The 24,540-nt window shown below is 38.2% G+C and overlaps 1 protein-coding gene and 1 pseudogene across 5 annotated transcripts; both read left to right on the forward strand.

Annotated features, from left to right (window-relative positions):
- Window positions 1-21,590, forward strand: LOC105862567 (protocadherin beta-15). Of its 5 annotated transcripts, none has more exons than XM_075996149.1 (5): window positions 1-2,528; window positions 13,304-13,395; window positions 17,626-17,727; window positions 18,823-19,065; window positions 19,935-21,590. In XM_075996149.1, the coding sequence occupies exons 1-3, from the start codon at window positions 75-77 to the stop codon at window positions 17,636-17,638; spliced, it is 2,559 nt and encodes an 852-aa protein (XP_075852264.1). In that variant the 5' UTR covers window positions 1-74; the 3' UTR covers window positions 17,639-17,727; window positions 18,823-19,065; window positions 19,935-21,590. The 5 variants fall into 5 exon arrangements, with proteins under 5 accessions (XP_075852264.1, XP_075852262.1, XP_020137933.2 ...); XM_075996147.1 differs by having other exon boundaries at window positions 18,819-19,065; window positions 19,935-21,589; XM_020282344.2 differs by lacking the exon at window positions 18,823-19,065 and having other exon boundaries at window positions 19,935-21,588.
- LOC105862484 (ribosome biogenesis protein WDR12 pseudogene) overlaps window positions 18,976-24,540 on the forward strand; it is an 11,300-nt pseudogene continuing 5,735 nt past the window's right edge.

The raw sequence follows: 24,540 nt of genomic DNA on the forward strand, positions 1-24,540 counted from the left end.
TGTAGCAATTCGTTTTGAAGTAAAGACAACGCATGGTGGCGCTGCAGGCTAAGGCTTCGAAAAAAATCCATTAAATGCTCGGCACTACTTACTTCAGACCTCTTTCAGCCGAAAAGAAAAAGCCTGTAAGCAGAGCTCAGACCAGTCAGTCTCTAGAGAATGTTACTCACCCACCTTTCCGGACAGTTTGTCAACTGAGAGATCGGTCAGTCCCATCAGTCCCTGAGGTGGTTCTCCACCCCGTTCCTGGAAAGGCGCGTGCAGAAGGAGAGATGGAGGCCAGAGGGGAGTGCTTTCCTAAACAAAGGCAAGTCCTGATTCTCATTCTCTTACTGGGAGTGGCTGGGGCAGGCTGGGAACCCCGTCGCTATTCTGTGCTGGAGGAAACAGAGAGCGGCTCTTTTGTGGCCAACCTGGCCGAGGACCTAGGGTTGGGAGTGGGGGAGCTATCTGCGCGGGGAGCCCAGGTGGTCTCTGAGGATAACCAACCACGCTTGCAGCTGGAGCTGCAGACCGGGGAGTTGATATTAAGCGAGAAACTGGACCGGGAGGAGCTGTGCGGCCCCACTGAGCCCTGTGTAATGCATTTCCAAGTGTTACTGAAAAAACCTTTGGAAGTATTTCGAGCTGAGCTACTGGTGAGAGACATAAACGATCACTCTCCTGAATTTTCTGAAAGAGAAATGATTCTGAAAATCCTAGAGACTAGCCCTCCTGGAACTGTGTTTCCTTTGAAAAAGGCTCAGGACTGGGACGTGGGCAACAACAACGTTCAAAGCTACAATGTTGGTCTCAACTCTTATTTCCATGTTTCCACTCGCACCCGGGGGGATGGCTCCAAATACCCGGAGCTGGTGCTAGACAAAGAGCTGGATCGCGAGGAGCAGGCAGAGCTCAGGTTAACCCTGACAGCGCTGGATGGTGGCTCTCCGCCGCGCTCTGGCACCTCCCTGATCCGCGTCTTGGTCCTGGACGTCAACGACAACGCCCCCGAGTTTGCGCAGACGCTCTACGAGGTGCAGGTCCCCGAGAACAGCGCGGTAGGCTCTCTAGTCGCCAGGGTCTCGGCTAGGGATTTAGACGCCGGGACAAATGGAGAGATTTCATACTCTCTTTTTTATAGTCCTCAGGAGATAAGCAAAACTTTTGAACTAAGCCGCCTTTCGGGGGAAATTCGACTAATTAAAAAACTAGATTTTGAGACAATATCCTCATATGAGCTAGATATACAGGCATCCGATGGCGGGGGACTTTCTGGAAAATGCTCAGTCTCTGTGAAGGTGCTAGATGTTAATGATAACGCCCCAGAATTAACCATTTCATCACTTACAAGCCCTATTCCAGAAAACTCCCCCGAGACAGAAGTGGCTCTGTTTAGGATTCGAGACCGAGACTCCGGGGAAAACGGAAAGATGGTTTGCTCAATTCAGGATGATGTTCCCTTTACGCTGAAACCTTCAGTTGAAAATTTCTACAGGCTGGTAACCGAGGGAGCTCTGGACAGAGAGATTAGAGCCCAGTACAACATCACCATCACTGTCACCGATATGGGGACTCCCAGGCTGAAGACGGAGCACACCATAACCGTGCTGGTCTCCGACGTCAACGACAACGCCCCCGCCTTCTCCCAACCCTCCTACACCCTGTTCGTCCCCGAGAACAACAGCCCCGCCCTGCACATCGGCAGCGTCAGCGCCACAGACAGAGACTCGGGCGCCAACGCCCAGGTCACCTACTCGCTGCTGCCGCCCCGCGACCCGCACCTGCCGCTCGCCTCGCTGGTCTCCATCAACGCGGACAACGGGCAGCTGTTCGCCCTGAGGTCGCTGGACTTCGAGGCCCTGCGGGCGTTCGAGTTCCGCGTGGGCGCCGCAGACCGAGGCTCCCCCGCGCTGCGCAGCGAGGCGCTGGTGCGCGTGGCGGTGCTGGACGACAACGACAACCCGCCCTTCGTGCTGTACCCGCCGCAGAACGGCTCGGCGCCCTGCACCGAGCTGCTGCCCAGGGCGGCAGAGGCCGGCTACCTGGTGAGCAAGGTGGTGGCGGTGGACGGCGACTCGGGCCAGAACGCCTGGCTGTCGTTCCAGCTGCTCAAGGCCACGGAGCCCGGGCTGTTCAGCGTGTGGCCGCACAACGGCGAGGTGCGCACCGCCAGGCCGCTGGGCGAGCGCGACGCGGCCAGGCACAGGCTGGTGGTGCTGGTGAGGGACAGTGGCGAGCCCGCGCTGTCTGCCAGCGTCACGCTGCACGTGCTGCTGGTGGACGGCTTCTCGCAGCCCTACCTGCCGCCGCCGGAAGCGGCCCCGGCCCAGGCCCAGGCCGACTCGCTCACCGTCTACCTGGTGGTGGCCTTGGCCGCGGTGTCGTCGCTCTTCCTGTTCTCGGTGCTGCTGTTCGTGGCGGTGCGGCTGTGCAGGAGGGACCGGGCGGCCTCGGGGGGTCGCTGCTCGGTGCCTGAGGGCCGCTTTCCGGGCCACCTGGTGGACGTCAGCGGCGCGGGGACCCTGTCCCAGAGCTACCAGTATGAGGTGTGTCTGACGGGAGACTCTGAGAGTAATGAGTTCAAATTTTTGAAGCCTATCTTCCCCCATATTCTGGACCAGGATTCTAGGAGGAAACCAGAATTTCCAGAATAATTAGGTATCTGAAACTTCCATACTGTCTGCAGTAGTTTTGTCTTCCTTACTTTTTGCTTGCTTTCTTTAACTCTATAGTAGTGTTTAATTCTACCTGTTTTTCTTTTTTCTATAATGTTGTCTTTCGTGCTAGTACTCTTTTTTGTTGTTGTTGGGCTGGTTGTTACAGAATTAGCTTTCCAATTATTGTATTATTAGTGAATATTTTATAGCAAGATATTTCATATTTCTGATTAAATTTTCATACTCATTCCTGAAGGATAATGTGAAAGGTAATCCCACCTAATAAATATAACTCTAATTTTAAAAGTACACTTCAGACTGTATGGCACTACATAATAACATATGCTTTTTAAAATCATACTTTATTTTTAAAATATTGGAAGTCTTTGGTTTTTATTATTTGCACAACTCTGAGTTTTCAATAACCCTATTTCTGTTTGGTGTGGAATCATTTCATATTTACCCAGTTTCTTCCAAGTTATCTATTGGGATTTTCATTTTCCCAATAGGCAGCAACATAGATAATTTCAAGCTGTTCATTTCAAGATCACATTTGTAATAATTAACTTTCACTCTAAAATATATTTGACATCACTTAAAAACTTACCTGCATCATCTGTTCTTTCATATCTAAATTAATGTAGAAAAGACTTGTGGGTTCTTCCTTAAGTCTAACTAAAGTTATGATCCTGTTAAGAGTGCTAGGCAAGGTTACTGACACCCAGGTTAACTATGTTAAGGACTTTCCATAAGGCCAATAGACTCTAAGACCAACTAATGCATTTCCTGCAATTTTCCTTTTCTACAGTAGGGAAATTTAAAGGGAGCTTTAAATTCTGGGCTTAGAGGAGCTTCTGATGACACAGCATGCCAACATCTATTTGCCTTGGGATGATGACATTGTTCTGGTTGAAAAGGAATTTGAAAGAAAATACATTGTAGAATTAATATTAGTTAACCAAATGAAATCTATTAAAGGATATGCTGGTGAAGGATTTGAATGATTTAGAGAAAAAAAAATCTGCACTCTTGTCGGGACTCCTCTATCTCCAGGAGCTTCTCAATTTTGTAGATACTATAAAATAATGTGGTATGCAAAATAATGGCCCCCAAAGATGTCCAAATCCCAATCCCTGGAACCTATGAATATGTTATATTGGAGAGAGAAATTAAAGCTCAAATGGACTTAATGTTGCCAATCAGCTAAACTTAAAATAGGGAGAATAGCCTCCAGGTGGGCCTTATTAAAAGACCTTAACAGCAGAGTTGACTCTTCCCTGAGTTAAAGAAGAAATTCTGCCTGGCTGTTAGCAGCTTCAGCTTTTGCACCAGAGTTCCAGCTTGCCCTTGCTAACTACCTGCCATACAGGTTTTGAACTTGTCTAGCCATCTTTCACAATCAAATAAGTGACTTCCTTGCAAGAAATCTCTCAATTTATATCTGCTGGCTCTGTTTCTCTGGTGTTATACATTTTGGTAGCTAGAAGTGGGATGCTGCTGTAACAAATACCTAAAAATGTGGAAGCAGCTTTTCAACTGGGCAAAGGAGAGAGGCTGGAAGAATTTTGAGAAGCATGATAGAAAAAGCCTAGATTGCTATGGACAGACTGTTAGTAGAAATATGATGTTAACAAGTCTGCTAGTAAGGACTCGGAGGAGAGGAGGAGCATGGTGGAGAAACACATATTGCCTTAGGGAATAAATCATTTTAAACAGACTGTAGAAATATGGAAATTAAAGTCTCTGCTGATGAGGGTGCAGACACAAAGAAAATGGTATTGGAAAGTGGAGGAAAGAGAATCCTTCCTTATAGTGGCAGAAAACTTAGCTTAAGTTTGAGTCCTGCCATTATGTGGAAATAAGAATTTCTAAACAATGAACTTCGAGATTTAGCTAAGGAGATTTCCAGACAAAGAGTTGAAGGGGTAGCCTGTGTTTTTCTTGCTGCTGGTAGTAAAATGTGAGGGGGAAAAATTATGAGAGGAATTAGATTGTGGTAAGAACTGTAAAACAAAAATGAATCAGGACCTTATGACTGGGGAAATTCTCAGCCTATTCAGATTGCAAAAGATGTTAAAATTAGGAGATTTACTTCCAGGAATGCATGTTCTGGACTAGAGAAAGGTAAGGGTATATATAGCAGGATAACATTTTACCAGTGCCTTGAAAGGATTAGTCAATCACATGGAAGACTCTTTGAAGAGACTAGCCATGTGACATAGATATCTTCAGTCACTTCAGCAGAAGTCAGGAATATAGAGTGAATTATTCAGGAAGAACTGTGAAGGAGTCTTTTATCTAATGAAGTAAACTCTGTGACATACACAGGAGACCCACACAGTTCTTGAGAATGTTATATCAGCAGAAACCAGCTTGAACTGAAAGGGATAGTGAGAACAAATTAAATAAAGCTGTTGTACCTCCAAATTCTACAAGCAAAAAGCATTCTATTGAAACTACTTAAGTAAAACATGTACTACCACTAATGAAAAAGGAAGGATGGTGTAGAGGATGGAGCCAGGAGCCCAAAGAGTAGAGCTGTAAGCCATGGAGGATTAGTCTTGAAAGCAGAAATCTCCCTGGGTAGATTGCTACATTTCTTGGTAAAGGCAATTTCTTTTTCACTTTGACTTTTTTACATAGTTGTCTGACGAGGTCCCAAGCTGTCTATTTAAGATGTGTGAGATGCTTGTCAGAAAAGTAGTTTTGTTTTGCCTTAGGTGTTATCAAGGGAAAGTGCTCTGAAGTACTGCAGTTGAATTTATATCTTCATTCAATTATCTCCCAATTTGGCAAACACACACAAATAATTGAATTTTCAAAGAAATGTTCATGGATAGTAGCATCTCCAAAAGTTGAGTTTGGGAGAATAGAATGAGAAGGTGAAATGATATATGCCAAGCATAATTTAAATCTTTATTAATGGTGTCCTTAGCAAGATGAAATATGACATTTATGCAGCAATCCAGAATATGTCTTTCTCATAGGCAGAGAAATAGCAGAACTAAAAATTTCACTTAGTAAATTTGTCTAAAAATGGATCCTGATCTTCTTAAGCAGATCAGCAATCTATGAGTTTTGGTGGATTATGGCTGGTGAAAGGATAAGAAACCAATTCTCCTCTATGTCACAGATGGCACCTAGAACAGTTTTGAACATGAGTGACAAGTCATTGTTTTTAGTGAATGAAAGTTAAGAATAGTGAATGAAGATTTTTGGAAACTACCAGGATAGAGACTTTTTCATCAACATAAACATAGCCATTCATTTTTCCTCCTATTTTCTCTTCCAGACATTGTAGACTCCCTTTAAGATTTCTATAAGTTCCAACTTGCCTTTTATAGTATTAATCCAAGGCCATTGACCCTTTTTTCCTTATTTCCCCTCCTTGCTTTTATTCTCTTCCTAAACAGAGTACATAGGTATTTGTGATCACATGATAGCATTCATAAAGTGAGAGATACTTTATTCCAATAATTGGAAATTGGAGAATTTGAATTTCTTCCAAAAATACATTTAAATGGGGGAAATAGTTTCCTGAGAATCCCATTAACTATATTTTTTATATAATGAAAATAAGCTACAGTATTTCTTCACTATCCTTCAAACCACTGTTGAAAATATCATCATAGCACTTCTATTTCTATTACTATAAACATGGAAATTATTCTAGAAAATTTAACTAATGCTACTACTTAAATGTATATAAGATGATCCTACTTTGATGACTAAATTTTGAGAAAATATTTTCTTAAAAGTTAAAAGTTTGATCATGTTAGTAGGGAACTCACTGGATATTATGAAGTCATGATGGAGTGTTATGAGTTATCCTTGGAATAATCCCCCTAATTTGTTTTACAATCCTGGATGACAACTGTGTAATGATGTATTTTCTTCACAAAAGAACAAATGAGACATAAAGATAGTATATACTTTTGTTAACTTAATGCCTATTCCTTAAAAAAAAGGATCACTTTCCTGTAAAACCAACAAAATCTAGGCACCAATATAGGAAAAAGAATGGAGAGAACTCTTTTCATATGTATGTATTTCCATTCTGTTTAGGGAGATGTTTGTGTCTTTCTTCCCCAAACACATCAAAATTACATTCAGTGAGAATTTACTTTGGTGATGGTTAATGAGAATTTAACTTAGAGACAGGCCTCATTGCAATACTCCTTGTACATAAATTAAATCTTCACAAAACTCCTTAAGCTGGGAAATGTAACAAAAAATAATCAGGATATCATCTTCATTGTTGTATCAGTAGCCTGGAAATTACTGCAGAAATTTTATTTTTGGCTATGGGAGCCCCCTTGGTGTCATATGCTCTCAAATGTGAATGAGCAAGTCAAGAACCAAAGATATTAAAATGATTGAAAATGCCCAAATAGGCAGTCCTGGATATGCTCCAATATTCTTTCATATAACATTTGCCATAAAATAAAAAGACATATGAAATCAAGTTCTCTCTGATGAGAAATTTTTATCTGACAATTGTTAAATGTCTGATCTATCTCAGGGAAATCAGACATTCCTAGTTTTGGCAGACCTCGAATGAACGTTAAAGATGTTTCTGGGCATGTTTTTTTAAATTTTTTTTTTTATTTCAAGGAACTTGTGTCATTCAACTAGCCTGTCCCCAAATATTATTCCTCAAATTGTCACTATTGCTCTAAACATTCAGAATCATATTTGAGAACCATATATTCTTCTGCATATCTCTTATATTCTGCTTTGAATATGACTTTTAGAAATTCAAACTACCTGGTAACAGAAAATGTACTAATCAGAAAGTTCCCTTGCAAACTTAATAGCTCTGTGTTAATCTAAGTTCTTATGGTTTTAATCAACAGAAACCCAATTAAAACTAGCTCAAGGGGAAAACCCCAGAATTTATTCAGAGGATATTGGGGTATGTAATACAATTTAAGATATGTTTGGAAATCAAAACTCAGTGAATGGTAGAGCCTTAAAACCAATTAGAAACACGTACTTAAAAAACCATTTTCTCTATCCTATCTGTTCTTTGCTTTCTTCTACTTGCTGTCATTATTATTTTGCTGCAGATCAGCTTCCTCCACAGGAGAAAAATGATCTCACATTTCAAGAGCCTAAACATTCTTTTAAAATTATTATTATAAATTGACTCATGCCTTTTCTGGTCCCAAGTTTAGAAATCCTGGTGGGCCTATATCAGGTACAAGTTGGGGCCAGGAAGCAGGGGGTTTTCATTTGTTTGTTTAATAATATGACTGCTCCCATTTGTTTTATATGATTGCAATGTGGGCAGGAAATCTATGCCCTCCCTAGGAAAAGAAAGGTAAATAAATGTCTACATATGCCAGTATTCACCAAAACCAGTGATTTGAAGTTAAGGAAATCATAGTTAACATTTTTACATAATTCTTGTGTTTTATGTGTCCACAAAAATTAAAGGACTTTTGCTTCATAATCAAGGCAACAGATACATCGTATCTCAATAACACAGGAAGTAGTATCAGTGAGGACTGTAACACCTATTTCTTCTTCAAAATATTTCTTACAACATTCATTATGTCTAACACAATAGCCATTAGCATGTTTTTAAAAGTTTATATTTCAAAATATTAAGAGGATACAAATGTTTTTGTTGCATGAATGAATTGTATAATGCCTAATGCTGAAGTCACAGTTTTTACTGTGCTTGTCACCAGAATAGTGTACATTGTACCAGTAGGTAAGTTTTTATCCCTTACCCACTCCCACCCTGCCCCTTCTCAGTTTCCAATGTCCCTTACACCACTTTATGACCTTGTGTATCCATCATTTAGCTCCCACTTATTAGTGAGAACATGTGGTGCTTGTTTTTTCATTCCTGAGATACTTCTTAGGATAATGTTTTCCAGTTCCATCCCAGTAGCATATTTTTTAAGTGGACTTTTTTCTCACACACCTAGATGTCCCCTTAGTAATATGTCAGAGGAAGAGGTGCAATAGCAAAGTGACCTAATTATGCGAATTTGTTGTTGTTGTTTCTATCCTTCTGACTGCAGTAATCATTATCTGACTGACTCAGGCTTTAAAAAAAAAAGTGTGGTGAATTCTGGCATTTTCAAAAGTTGCTCCCATATCTATATTCCCCATTATGTCTTTTAATGAGCTAGAGAACAGCAAATAACATTTTCCACAAGCTATTATTGCTAGCATCCACTAGTCCTGTAATATGGTGGCAATTGGGGCCATTTTCAAGGTGATATTAACTTCCATACCAAATGAGAGAAGGGAGTTCATTACTATATTTTAGATTTGGTCTTTCTCTTAACTTTTCCAAATAAAATATTTGGATTAATTACTAACAACCTTCTCATGTACATGTTTTAAAATAGGCCCAGAGATCTCAATGTGTCAGTACTACTCCTTTTTTATCCTACTTTATAAACAAAGGATTAATACTTTTGTCTGTCTTAGATTAGACTGGAATACCTAAAAAAAAACATTACTCCCAGGTTATCAGCATAGTCACAAAAAATCAAGAAAATCTATCATGATACATGAATAATAATACTCCAAACAATTTTAGAACTCCATAGATGCACCTAGAATATTTGTGTATTTTTGTGTGTTTGTATGTATGTGTATTTGTGCATGTGTATAGGTGTGGGTGTGTGTGTTTGAGTGTGGCTTTAGCAGTTAGTGGAGATGCACTGCATGCAGGGATATATACCAGAGTAACATTGCTTTTACAAAACTTTTCCATATTAAGATGCTTTTTCTTTAATGCATGAATATATATAATAAAGTTGGCATTAACAGTATATTATGGCAGAGGTTGTATTTGCAAACTAAAGGAGATTTTCTCTTTATAAATTTAACAATCCCAATACTATTGGATCTAGAATTTTGGTGGCCCTTTGGCCTTGAAAAGGCAGCCCAGGAAAAGGAACTATAAAGTAGACATAGTAATTTTTTGCCCAGTGAGTTCAGGTTACAATAAAGTTGACAATAGGATCTAACAGGATCAGGATTAGGGTGAGATCAGTGAAGCCAATGTATGCAAGTTCAGGGTGGCTCCTGTCTTTATTTAAAATTTTGACATTTTGTTCCTCATGGATTTTTGCATTACATTTCAATTTTAAGAATATTGCATCAAATAATATTCATCTTTAATAATAAGTTTTTGGGTAATCTCCTAATATTTGTATCTGAAACACTTGCCTCACTCATGTCCTGGTTGTTTGTTGTTTCCAACTTATGTTCAAATGGTCATCACAGTGGTAGCAATAGTGGTCACAGCTGGATTTGAGCAGTAAAATCTGAAACAAGTTCCTCACCATTCCAAATATAAGAGAGCAGGAACAACACTCGAAGACTACAAAGGTATCCAAACAGATCTGGTGAGATAGAGTTCTGAAGACTGGGAATAGAATAGCACCTGTATGACTGTCATTGACGAGGCACATTTTTTATATGTTTTCCTTCCAGGTAACATGCTAAAAATAGTAGTTGTTAGATAGATTCAGTGTGCTTATTTTGTTGAGAATTTTTCCATCTATGTTCATGAGAGATATTGGTCTACAGTTTTTTCCTTATAATACTCTTGTCCAATTTTAGTTTCAGGGTTCTCCTGGTCTCATAAAATGAGTTGGCAATTTGTTTCCTCCTCCTCAATTTTATGAAAGAGTTTGTATAAGATATTTATTAATCTACTTATGGTTTTGATAGAAATTACTGCAGAAGCCATCCATGAGTGACAGTTTCTTTGTGAGAATATTTTGAGTTGCAAACTCAATTTCTTTTTTTTTTTTTTTTTACTTTGATTTTAGGGTAAAGCAAACTCAATTTCTTAAACTGATATACTGCGATTCTGATTTTCCGTTTCCTCTTGTGTCAGCTAACTTGCTTTGAAATCAAATTTGCCTATTTTATCTAAGATGCTGAATTTATTGACATGAAGCTATTGATGATATTCCTTTGTCATTCTCTCAATATATTTAGAGTGATGCCTCCTTTTCCCTCTGGATATTAGTAATTTAAGTTTTCCTTCCTTTTGTCTTTATTGGCATTGCTGTGACTGTATCAATTTTATTAATCTTTTAAAATAAACCAACTCTTGGCTTTGCTACTTTTCCAATTATTTTCTGTTTTCTATCTTATTGATTTCCACTCTTATGTTTTTATTTCTTTTATCTACTTTGAATTTAGTTTTCTCTTCTTATTCTTGCTTCTCTGAAAGCTTAGATCATTGACTTCTAGACTTTCTTTTCTAATTAAATTAAGATATATAAAAATATAATTTAAAGATATAAATTCCTCTATATAAATACTTAACCTGCACTTCATGAATTTTGATGTATTTTGTTTTTGTTACCATTCAGTTTGAATTTATCTGTAATTGTCCTATTGTATTCTTCTTTGACCTGTGGCTTAACTAGAAGTGTGTTGCTTAATTTTTAACTATCTGAAGATATAATTTTTGATATCCGAAATCATTCTGTTTGGTCTGAGAACATACTCTGTATAATTTAAATCCTCTGAAACTTGTTGAGTCATTAAAAAAATCCAACATATAAGTTATGGTGAGTTTCTTATGTGCACTTGAATGAAATTTGTAATCTACAGTTATTGGGTATAGTGTTCTATAAGTATGAATTAAACCAAGTTGCTTGATAATGTTACTTAAATCTTTATTATTAACATTTTTCTCCATGTTCTATCAATTACTAGGAGAAAGCTATTGAATCTTCAACTATGATTGTAAACTTGTCTATTTCTTTTTCAGTTCTAGCATTGTTTTAATGTCATGTATTTTGAAGCTCTATTATTAATGTACAGATTGGTAGAATTATTTTATCTTCTTGATAGGTTGATATTGATCATTATAAATGTCCCTTTTAGTCTCTAGTTAGCCTGTCTGATATTAGTATAGTCATGCCATATTTCTTATGCTTAAGGTTTGTACAATATATCTTTTTTGATCCTATTATTTTCAACCTTTATATTAAAAAGCATCTTTTGCAAACCACATAGAGTTAGATCTTGCTTTTTAATCCAGTGTGAATATTTTTGCCTTTTAATTGAAGAGTTTGTTCCATTTTTATATAATATTATTATTTATATGGTGTATCTATCACATTTTTTATTTGTATACTTCGCTTTAATTCCTTTGTTTCTCATTTTTTATTTTCTTGCGACTTAATTGTGTATTTTTTGGTATTCAATTTTATATCCTCAATTGATTTTTTATCTATAACATTTTTAGGAGTATTTCTTCTAAGAATAACAATACACAGCCTTTTCTTGTCACAGTTTACCTTAAATTAGTATCATGCTACTTCACCTACAATGTAAAAACCTTCCAATTATATAACCCCCATCCTTTTTGCCATGGCACAAATGGATCAGCACAAGACATCAGACTTATATTTGAGAATTCATATGGTGGATAACCTATATAATCAAATTTGAAAACCTCTCAAAAAGACCTTAATATCTGCTGTGCAAAAACTTTTCCAAACTTCAGAGAATTATAACGATGATAAACAATGTGAAAAAGCCTTCAGTTAGATTCCAAATCTAAATGTGCACAAGAGAAGTCATGCTCAAGGGAAATTACATAAATTGAGGGAGTGTGAAAAATCTTTCATTGATCATTCACTTGTTAAGGCACATATGGAATCACACAGGACACATATTTTATCAATGTAAGGAATATAGGGAACCTTTCATATGTTCTTTGTATCTTAGGAATTGTGAAAAATGCACATTGGAGAAGAATATATGAATATACAAAAATGTAAGAAAGCCTTAATTTATTCTTCTTCTATTGCTGTACATGTAAGAACTCACAGTGGAGATAAGCCTTATGAAAATAAGGAATATGAAAAAGCTTTTCATTCTCTTTGATCTCTTAGGAAATATGAAAATTCTCACTGGAGAGAAATCCTATGAATGTAAAAAAATGTGAAAAAATCTTCAATTGCTCTTCATCCTTTAGAGCACAAATGAGAACTCATATTGAAAGTTACTTTATGAATATAAAAGATGTGAAAAATTCTTTATTTCTTCCACATCTCTTACTATACATGTAAGAATTAACATTGGAGAGAAGACTTATGAATATAGGAAATGTGGAATAGCCTTCACTTATTCCTCACAACTTACTCTACAAGTGAGGAAAACAGAAAGGAGCCCTATATATGTAAGGAATATAGGAAATTCTAGCTTACCCTCCTCTTTTAATTATCATGTGAGTACAAACTCTGGAGAGAAGCCCTACAATTGTAAACAATATGAGAAATACTTCATTTATTCTTCAGATTTTATTATACACATGATAGTGCACATTAGAGAGAAATACTGTGTGATGGTTAATTTTAGATGTCAACTGGGTTATGGAAAATTTGAGAGAGCTGGTAAAGCATTATTTCTGGATATGTCTGTGAGGGTGTTTCAAGAAAGGATTGGAATTTGAATAAGTGGATTGAGTAAGGAAGATCTGTCCTCATTCAATGTGGTTGGGTACTACCCAATCAGTAAAGAGCTCAAAAAGGCAGAGGAAAGACAAATTTTCTCTCTTTTCTGAAGCTGAGACATCCATCTTCTCCTGCCCTTGGACATAAGAAGTCCAGTTTCTCTGACCTTTTAACTCTCAGACTTGCACTAGTGGCCCTCTTTGTTCTCAGGCTGTCAGGCTTGGACTGAGCTATACCACTGGCTTCCCTGGTTCTCAGCTTGAAAATAGCATATTGTGGGACTTCCCAGCCTTCATAATCATGTGAGTTGACTCCTGTTATATATCCCCTCTCATCTATTATCTATTTGTCTATCTGTTTCTTATCCATTCTGTTTCTCTGGAGAACCCTGTTTAATATACTCAGTGAATGTATGAAATGCAGAAATGCCTTCAGTTATTCCTCATCCCTTACAAAACATATGAGAACTCACACTGGAGAGAAATTTTCTTAATATAAGGATTGTAGGAAAATCTTAATTCTTTCAAATCAATGTAAAATTCACATTACAGAGAAACGATGTAAGTGCAAGAAATGTGAAAAAATATAATCTCTCACGCTTTACAGCACATATGAGAACACATACTGAAGAAAATAGCATAAATGCAAAGAATGTGGGAAAACAAAGTGAGAACTCATACTGGGAAATGTGACTGTAAAGAAAATCTTTTAGTTTGTCCTCATATTTTCAAAGACATAATCAAACTCACATAGGAAAGAAACCCAATGAATGCAATTAGTGTAGGAAACCCTTCATATACATCTGTTATTATGCATAAAATTTGATACCAGATGAGAAATCTTTAAAATGTTGTACATATGGAAGTGCTTTATCAGAGTCTCATCCTGGAAGTGGACTCTCAGCTCATAATTTATGGTTTTTATTTTTGGATAAAAACTCTATAGTGATAACTATTATTTCCAATACCCTTTCAGATATGTCACACATCCTTTGATATGTATATTTTCCTTATGCTTCGTTTATTAAAAAGTCTCATTTCCATTGTGAAGTCTCCTTAGACCTATGGCTGAAGTAAGATGTATTTTTAATATGCAAGTAAGCATATTTATAGTTAGTGTTGTTCTTGTTTCTAATTAATTTCAATTATATTCAATGTATGTGGTCATTGCAATATTGATTTTCCTACTTGTTGGGGTTTTACTTCTGGTTTACTGTAGCAGATCCTAGTATTTGCCTATTTGATATCTATTCTCTCTTTCTTCCTTACTAAGAAAACTCGGAATTTTTCAAGTTATTTATCAATATTGTGGAAAGATGTATCTTCAACATGTTTTATAGCTATTATATTTTAGAAGTAATTGTCTTGGTCAGTACATAGTTATTGGAAAAGGATAGGTTCATCTGACTTGGTAACTTAGCATTTTGTATTTTGTTACTACTTCAAGTTGGATACAGAACTTCAAGTTGAACACAACACTTCAAGTTGAAAAGAGAGTCTTTGTCATCATGAGGATGAAAGCTAGGGATAATGATGGTTGTGCTAGATTGTGTTACATGAGGCTTAGAAATACATTTTCTAGAATTGTCTTTACTGTATACAGGTTAAAATGGGACAAAAGAGGAAACTGAATGAGATTTGTAATGCAGAAATGAAGAGGAAATGGATCTCAAAAGGATGTGGCAGTAGCAGATTGACAAACAGATCCAGAAGTACTCAGCAGTTCCAAATTTTAAGCTTGTCTTCCTAACTACTGGCTGTGTTAAGCATCAGCACTGAGTTCATCAACAAGCACTTAATTTCAGTTCCCTCGGAGATGATAGTTTGAAAAAACACCTCCATGAGCTCATCCTTCACGATCCCTCTTTGGTGGCTAGACTTGCATAGCTGCTTGAATTTCTTTGCAAGCTTAAACCTGTACACTCATAACACTGTTTCAGGATATCATGATTAAGGAATTTTCCTAATATTCCAACTCCCTTTTCTCCACATTTGTGAAAGGTCTAATTTCTATAATTAACATACTGTAGTTCTCACAGTATTTCTAGAGGCTGTGTTTCCCTGAGTCACACAATGTTTCAGAAAAAATGAGTAAACAACTAACTTTGTTGTCCTATTACATTATTCAATGGCTGCACTCTCCTAGCCCTGCTTACTTTTGGACTTTCCTAGGAGAGAAATAAGCACCTTGTTGATTTGTGGTGTATGTCATGGGATTTTTCTGTTACTAAAAATCTTATTCTAACAAAGAAGAGGTAGTGGATAATTTAGTTCCTCTCTTTGGCTCAAAAACTCAATTTCTTGGGCCACATTTTTAACAGTGTAAGAGACCCTGAATTGGCTCACTCAGCCTGAATTCTACCTCCTTCCAGTGAACTGTGGAAGATGAAAAGCCAAAAACCACATTTCCAAGACACCTTTACAGCTAGAGTCATGGGATCAAATTAGGCTCCACTGATTGGATACACACATGAATTTAGAAGGCAAAATTGAAGAGAAATATTTCCTTCTGCTTGTCTTACTCCAAATTCTCCTAAAATAAGACCCTATGAGAAAGTTTTGGGCACAGATAATTTGCTTGGGATATGATCTTAGGAATCACAGGGAGAGAGTGGGGGAAACTGAGACAGAGAAGTAAGAAAAACCACTGAAAGATAGGACAATAAGTGGGTTATCCCCATGTACATCCGGAGTTTAATTCCACTAGGAACTCTGTGTTGAAAGTGTCAAAGAAATGTCCCATAGAGTGACACAGTATTGATCCCATCAACTCTCAACCCTCATTTATCCCAGGGGTATTTAGTTCCTGGAACTTCTGAGATGCCTCACTTGTGAGTTGAGCAGTTTTATGACATCAGAGAAATCCCTCAAGTAGAACAACAAGCTACTGCAGTAGAAAATTAACAATTTAGCAGAAATAAAATTGAGCTTTCAGGTGAGTGAAGGGACTATGGATAGGACATCAACAGCATCTGCTACAGTCCATAGCTTCTACCAGTCAATCACTTGTGCCATACATTAAGTCCACTCTATTAATGATGCTTCAAGGTAGCAACTGGCCACAAAATATTTTTTAAATGTTAAAATTAAAATATTTTCCAGACTCCAATGCTACAGCTAGTCCAAAGACTCTTGTCTCCCTTCTCCACCATGTAGTCTAGGTTCCCCTTATTCATGACAAGTGCTTCTATTGGTCTAGGTCGTGTGCCTGGTAGTGTGACCCACATCTTCATCCCTGAGAGATATGAGCTTCTGGGACCTTGCTATTATCAGGCTATCATTGCTTTAATTGTCTATTGACTGTTATCAATAGGCATAGAAGCACCAAGAATCACCCAGTAAGTCTCCTGAGTTCCAGATATGTTCCTCCAAGCCATCATTATAAAGGAACAACCCTAAATCCTCAAGATAACCAATATCCAATTATCTTACTGATCTAGTAATTAATATTTTGCCTGCTTGTATACTGGCAGGAGACACCCCCAACTATCAGGAATAAGTCATAATTTTAGGTTTAGTGAAATACTTACTCTGTACTTTGATGGAAGCATCATCCTTTGAGGGTTAGGACCTTTAATCATATAGCCTACAGTCGCGAGGATTTGAAACACACATTTCTCAAGTAGGTCACTAGGATCCTTGATGAGAGGGGCCAATCCTACTTCCACTCTTTGATTCCCATATATTCTATATGATATGGAAATATTAGAGTATATCTTACACATATATTATTGTGCTATTGGGAACACAGCACAATGGTCATTGGTTCAACATACACATAGAATGAAAGAGCACAGTGACCCGATCATGGAGGGTTTAGTCCCCAAGAAAAACCCTAAATTTAGGGTTTAGTCCTTTAGCTGAACCTTTGAGGGACATTATAATGCTCTATCAGGGCAGAAAGTATAATGGAGTATGATGTAAGACCGGTGACATCATAGTCATGTGCCCATTGTACCACAATATGGATCCCTTGGGTCAAAGTTGATGTTATATTGAAACCTATACAATAAACACAGTATTTTTTAAAATCCTCAGACTGTGGTGCTGACAGAGGAATTGAGAGTAGAAAAGGCAAACTTCATATCTATAATAAACATCAGTCTAAGTAGGGACAAATTACTTCTCTGTCCAGGATAAAGATTGTCTGTTATGATCAATTTACCACTGAGTGGCTGTTAGTCTCCTCAGACAATGATAGCACATCAAGGACTCAGCATTGGTCTCTTGGATTCAGACATGGATTCAGCAGTGGATAAAGGTAGATAAGCTTTGGTGAGAGGGAGCCCTTGCTTCTAGACATGCATAGCCTCCATTCCTACCCCAGGGTCCATTGCAAGCCTGGGATGGTTGAGGACAAAGGTTTCCTAAATTCCAATAGGTGATTCAAATTATCCATCTGAATGAGAGTGGTCAAACATTAGTGTGGTCTGTCCATGTAATTTACTTATACCCATACACTTCCATTGATCCAATTGGTAGTAGACAATAGTCTACTGTCATCTGTAATAATCCATTCTTTTTTCTGTAAAGGTCATACAGGTGAATTGAATAAGGATATGGTGGGAACTACTGCTTTGCATCCTTTAAGTCTCTGAGAGTGGCACTAATCTCTGCAATTCCAATATGTAAGAGGTATGGTATGACTTATAATTCTATTCTCAAGGCTCTGGGAGAGAACAGTTTCAGGGGATTCCTCCCTGTTTTTACTCCAGAGGGAATTAACATACAAGTTCTGGCAGCTACTATATATACATATCCTCATTATGTACTCAGGGATTGGGAAAATTACCTTAAGATAGGCCTGCAGATACATTGGATCCACTATGATGAGCATGTGGACCCAGACTCCATTTATCAGCAGGCCAACAAATGCCCTCACTTTAGCAAAGGGTCAATGATGGCATTCTAGACCCCCAGTAACAGTGTCAGCTCAAGACCCTGAGCCTTCAAAAGATCTAGATCATCCCCATTCCTCAGTATAGTTAATCTGGTAAATGGTCATAGGTCCCCATTAAGAGTACCCCCAACGTTTGTGAAATGTATAACATATATGTGCTTACATTGATTATTCAGGGTCCTTCCTGAAGAGGACCTAGCATCCTCTGAAACTGGTGGACTCTGAGACTGATAATTGGTTCAAATGTGGAAATTGAGAGAAGGATCATGGTCTTCCATCATGATCAACATCATCGGGCTTCTGCTTACCAGCTCTTGATCATTTTTGGCTATATAAGTCAACCTCATTTGTTGTTAAAAATTAATGTGGAGTTTTAGTATATTATACTATTAGTATATTGTTAGTTTATTAGTATATTATTAGTTTTAGTATATTATACTATTCCCTGGGAATAGTATAGATTATTAGGCATTGTCACAGATCTCTGTGTGTTCAGGCCCCTGGTTGCAACTCCAACCTTGCTTCTCCTTCCAATAATTACTTGCGCTTTGCTTCTGATGGTTAAGTGCTGCCTCCTGGCTTCTACTATTTCATAAATGTCTCACCCACACTGCCGCCATCAAGGAGCCCTGGTCTACAGAGCACTGCTGAGCATTTCCACAATACTAATGTCCCTTCATTAGCATATCCCTAATGGCTTTAGTGAAGTAAGTATACCCTGAGATCTCCCAAAGAAAAGATTCTGTGAATGGGTTTTGTGGTGTCATGTAATAAATCCACTTTAATATGTTTGTTTCTTCTGACCCTGTTTTGAATATTCTCCAAGGCAGTTCTGGCATCTCTAACTTGTGTAGGCCACCATCATGCTCAAGCTTCAAGGGGCCAACCCAGCAGTATACCAGTATATAGTTCTTACCCCAAGCGTCATTTCCAGGAGATAATTCTGAAGTACAGGTGGCCCATGCAAGGACCACCAACGGGACATGCTCAACAAGCACGTGGGGAGCCAAGACAGTGGGGATCGGTGGGCAAGTGCCTTAATTGGTGGTCAGAGTGAAGTACTCAAGTAGAAGGTAGGAGAGGATTTCATTGGTGTGTTTTACAGTAGTCAGGGGAGGGCAAGAAGGGAATCTTGTGGCAGGGACCAACCTTATCACACTGTTGCATCTAATTGCCTGGGCAGGGTGCTCACAGCCTGATTATAGGTATGTTGAGGCTTCAGGAAAACATAAAATCTTAAAAATTCATAATAAACTTCCTCAGCCAAAGGTCTAACCTGCTAACAATAAAGATCAGCACTAAATCTTTGTGCTGATTGTATGGCAGAAGTGGCCATTTGTATGGCAGAAGTGGCCCCAGTGACCATTGCACCCATGACCTCTTTGGGGAATTTGTGATTCCCATTTTTGCAACTCTGTGGTCTGCAGGGTTAGAAGTCCTGGTCCCTAAAGGGAAACATCTCCACCAAGGGACACAACAAGATTCACAATGTACTAATAAGCTAAACCAGGGCCTTTATTCTCTGGGTTCCATGTGACCAGAGTCCAGCAGACAAGAAGAGTCACCATCTTGGCAGGGGTAACTGACATTGATCATCAGAAAGAAGTAGGGCTGCTATTACACAATATGGGAAAATATAGTTGGCATCCAGATGACCCACTTGAGTGCCTCCTGGTACACCCCTGCCCAGTCGTTTAGTAAGTGGATAATTGCAACAATCTCAGATTGAGAAGGGCATGTTGACCAGGGCTCAGATCTCTCAGGGATAAAGGTCTGGATTACACACCAGACAAACCACTGTGACTGGCAAATCTGCTAATGGAAGGTGAGTGGAAACCTAGAATGGATAGTGGAGAAGGGAGAGGATGACTATCAGTTGTAACCTGAGACCAGCTTCAGTGGTGGGAACTATAGTTCATCCCACTTAACTTTCTCTTCTAAGTTTCCTCCAGGAAGAGAGATGCACCAGAATCGTGAAGGAGCTCCTGAACGCATATGAAGAGGATCTGAGCAGCACAGAGAATGGACTGTAAGAACAAGGAGATGTACCACTCAGATCCCTCTCGCATGAAGGACCTGTTTCTGGGAGTGCTGCTGGGAGTTCCAGGAGTACAGGTACCCTTCAGCTCTCAACCCCTTGTGGGATCATCTCAGATCATACCTTGCCTCCATCTTCAGGTGGCAGTGGTGACACTAGATCATACATGAGCAGATCTGGAAAGCTTAATGCACCTACTGCTGCTGCATCACCACCTCTCTTTCAAGCTTCATCTATGGGCTCATTAGGAGCTTCCTTTGATCAGAAACTAAGGAAACTTTGAGCCTGATTTAGAAATATTGCCACACAAAAATCTGGTACAGCTATAAAGAGACTTTCGGAGCATTATATCCCACAAGACTGGCTCAGAAGAACAGAAGCCTACTGGCTCAGAAGGAAGCTCCACCTGAAAGGAAATACACCTGACTGTTCATTTTTCCTGAGAAAAGTTGGCCAGAAATATGGGTTTGCCTTTGTATTAGTTTGCTAGCGTACCTTAATAAAATAACACAAGCTGGATGATTTAAACAGAAATTTATCGTCTCACAGTTCTGGAGATCAGAAGCCCAAAATCAAGGTGTCAGCATGGTTGGTCCTTTCTGAGGGCTGTGAGGAAGAATCGTTTCCAGGTCTGCCTCCTTGGCTTGAAGATGGCCATCTTCCCCCTGTGTCTCTTTATATAGTCTTCCCTCTATGTGTGTCTGTCTCTGTGTCCAAATTTCCCCTTTTTATAAGGATGCCAGTCTTATCGAATGAGGGCTCACCTTAATGATCTCAATGGAAAGCTTAACTTGCTTATATCTATTAAAAGCCTATCCCCAAATATAATAACATTATCACATTCTGAGGTCCTGGGGCTTAAGACTCTAATAGGGAAGACACATTTCAACTCATAGGCAGCCACTGGGTATCAGGTTAATTACACTGGACTCATGGACGAGGCAGGGATCTTGCCTTACTGGCATAGACATTTTTTCTGGGTATGGATTTGCCTTCCCGCCCTCAGTGCTTCTGCCAGCACCATCTTCGTGAAATTGTTGAAAAATAAAATTGTCAGTTACAGTTTAATTCATAATAGCATCTTAGCTTTAATGCTTACAGATTTATCTCTAAATGGATATATGTATTACATTTTAGTTTATCGTGCAAAAACATTCATATGTAGTCATTCTTCCAAATACAAATTTTAAAAGAAGATACTTTATATATTTTATCAACACAAGAGTTTGTTTTTTTTTTGATTAAGCATTTAATTGACTGCTTGGAATGTAGCTTTTCCAAACATACATTATTTGAGACTTTAATTAAACTTCCATTTTAAACTTGCTTTAGTTGGTCATCTACCTATGACCAAATTATAGAACCCAAATGTCATAGCACTTTTAGAAGACTCAAATCCTTTTCTTTATTAATATACTTTTTTACTTTTTAAAATTTATACATATTAGATATACATATTTTCAGGCACATGTGATAATTTGATATGTTCCTATAATCAAATCAGGGTAATTGGGATATCCATCACCTTAAATACTTATTTTTTCTTTACACTAGGAACATTTGAATTATTCTCTTCTTGCTATTTTGAAATGTACAATTTCAAAATGTAAAATTATTAATTTATTTGATCTATCAAATACCATATCTTATTTCTTCTAAATGTATATTTGTACTCATTAATCAACTTCCCTTCATGTCTCCTCCCCCGTACCCTTCCCAGCCTTTGGTAACCCTCAATCTACTTTCTATCTTCATGAGATCCACATTTTTAGTTCCCACATATGAGTGAGAACATGCAATATTTATTTTTCTGTGCTTGGCTTACTTCATTTAATATAATGAACTCTAGTTCCATCCATGTTGCCGCATATGATAGGATTTCATCTTTTTATGGCTGAATAATATCCCATTGTGTATATATACCACATTTTCTTTACCCATTCATCCACTGATGGTCACTTATGTTGATTCCATATTTTGGCTATTGTGAATAGTGATGCAATAAACATGGGAATGCAGATATCTCGTCTATATATTAACTTTCTTTCTTTTGGATATATACCCAGTAGTGGGATTGCTGGATCATATGGTAATTCTGTTTTTAGTTTTTTGAAGAATCTCCATACTGTTTTTCCTAGTGGCTGTACTAATTTACATTCCCATCAACAGAATGTGAAGTTTCCCCTTTCTTTGAATCCTTGCTGTTCATCTGTTATTCCCTGAAATCCTAGCCTTTAAATACAAATTTATATGTACTACAATATGCTATAGTTTAAAATGGCAAACGAAGAACCAACACAAATAACAAATTTTTTAGTTGTCTAAATTTTAATTTCTGTAATATCTTTTGCCATCTCTTGATCAGACTCCTAATTTTTTCCCAGATGAGTATGAATACATAAAAAGTTCTTTGGTGACAGATTTGGTCATTTTTTTCTTAAGAATTTTGACCTGTAGTATTTTTAGATTACCTTTTGAGTCCCTAAGACTTTTCAATCAATATTTCTGCAAGCATGCTCTTATTTCTCCAGACCAATTAAAATAAGAATTTCATTAGGATTGGAGCATCTATCTCCTGGGAACTTCAAGGATACACCTAAGATGTAAATTATGTGTGATTAATTCATTTTCATTAAGACTTATGTGCACATTAAATATGCTAATATTCAAGGCATTGCCTAGCTCCCATACTTTAATTCAAACTTGGATTATTTATTTATACTGTCCAGCCTAGGTTCGCCCTGGGTGAATTTGGGCTCACTTAGGACACCTCTTTTGCTCAGGGAAGAACATGATCAAACCAAGTTCACCCTTGGGTCAGTGCTTTCACTTTACTGAGTCTTTGTATTAATACCTAAGGACTAGGTCTTCTCGCTGGCTTGCAGCTGCCCACTTGAACAAAAATTCAGAATTTTTGCCTATAACACACATATCTGAAACTATTTCCCCAAAGACTTTAATCAGAATTTATCTAGACTTCAATTCACCATAAACAAATTGATTATTTATCTTTAAGTCTGGACACTCTATTTACCTCTTCCTCATCTTTTCTAAGAGTGAGTTTTTATCATATCCTGTAGCAAAAGGCTGAGTGACATGATTCTAAACCAGAGCTGGAAAAACAGAGAGGCAGCTCCTCAATGAAAGTCCTCAAAGGAGATTTCAGAGAGCCTCTTGCCTGTGAGTCTGACTTCGAGAAAATCAATGTGAGAAGTCTGTCCTATCATTCCTGAGGTAGAATCAATCTAAGTCACAGAAATAATAATTGACAAAGGAACCATTTCGTATGTTATCTCTTCATTTAGATCTGATAGAGGCCTTCTTTTGGATAATACTTTAATAATTCTTGGGATGACTCTGTGAAAAAAAAATTGTCCCTCAGAAAGACAGACTTTTTAAGAAATAGGTCAGATAAAAAGTAGAACTGTGATAATTTTTACAAATGTTCAAAACTTGAGGTAATCTGAGATAAGTGTATTAAACATATGGTTAAGCACCGTTAAGAAGTCCCAGCCCACCTTATTGACCGGGCGCGGTGGCTCACACCGCTAAGAGTCATCTTAGCACTCTTGGAGGCTGAGGCAGGGGGATCATTTGAGCTCAGGAGTTCAAGAGCAGCCTGAGCAAGAGCGAGACCCTATCTCTACTAAAAAAATAGAAAGAAATTAGCTGGACAACTAAAAATATATATAGAGAAAAAATTAGCCGGGCATGGTGGTGCATGCCTGTAGTCCCAGCTACTAGGGAGGCTGAGAGAGGAGGATGGCTTGAGCCCAGGAGTTTGAGGTTGCTGTGAGCTAGGCTGATGCCACAGCACTCTAGCCCAGGCAACAGAGCGAGACTCTGTCTCAAAAAAAAGTCTCTGCTCCTCCACCTTCTAAAATGTTCTAAAAAGAGACATTCTCACAGTAAACTGGGTTCCCAAAGGAAGGGTGACCAACCCTGAAAGAAAGAGAATGGGCCTACTTTTGCATGGATTTTCAGCATGAGTCCAAAACACCTGGATCTTCTAGAGAATTTTAAGCTTTGAACTTTGTTTAAGGAAATCGTTAATCGTATGCCCCCGTATAATTGGAAGATACAAATATATATCCTCTTCAGAGAAGGTGCCTTCATCTTGGGTCTCAAATTATTTCTGAAAATTATTTTTCAAATACAAATACAAGCACACAAAGAATCAGAGAAACACTAGTGAGATGCTAAAATAAGAGACAAAAGAAACAGACCAATAAAAATTGGAATTATTAAACACAGACTATAAAACAAGATTATGTGTTTTTTTGTTTGTTTGTTTTTTTTTTTTTTTTTTTGAGACAGAGTCTCACTTTGTTGCCCAGGCTAGAGTGAGTGCCGTGGCGTCAGCCTGGCTCACAGCAACCTCAATCTCCTGGGCTCAGCGATCCTACTGCCTCAGCCTCCCGAGTAGCTGGGACTACAGGCATGCGCCACCATGCCCGGCTAATTTTTTGTATATATATTTTTAGTTGGTCAAGTAATTTCTTTCTATTTT

This window comes from Microcebus murinus, chromosome 21 (assembly GCF_040939455.1).
Source record: "Microcebus murinus isolate Inina chromosome 21, M.murinus_Inina_mat1.0, whole genome shotgun sequence".
Taxonomy (NCBI): Eukaryota; Metazoa; Chordata; class Mammalia; order Primates; family Cheirogaleidae; genus Microcebus; species Microcebus murinus.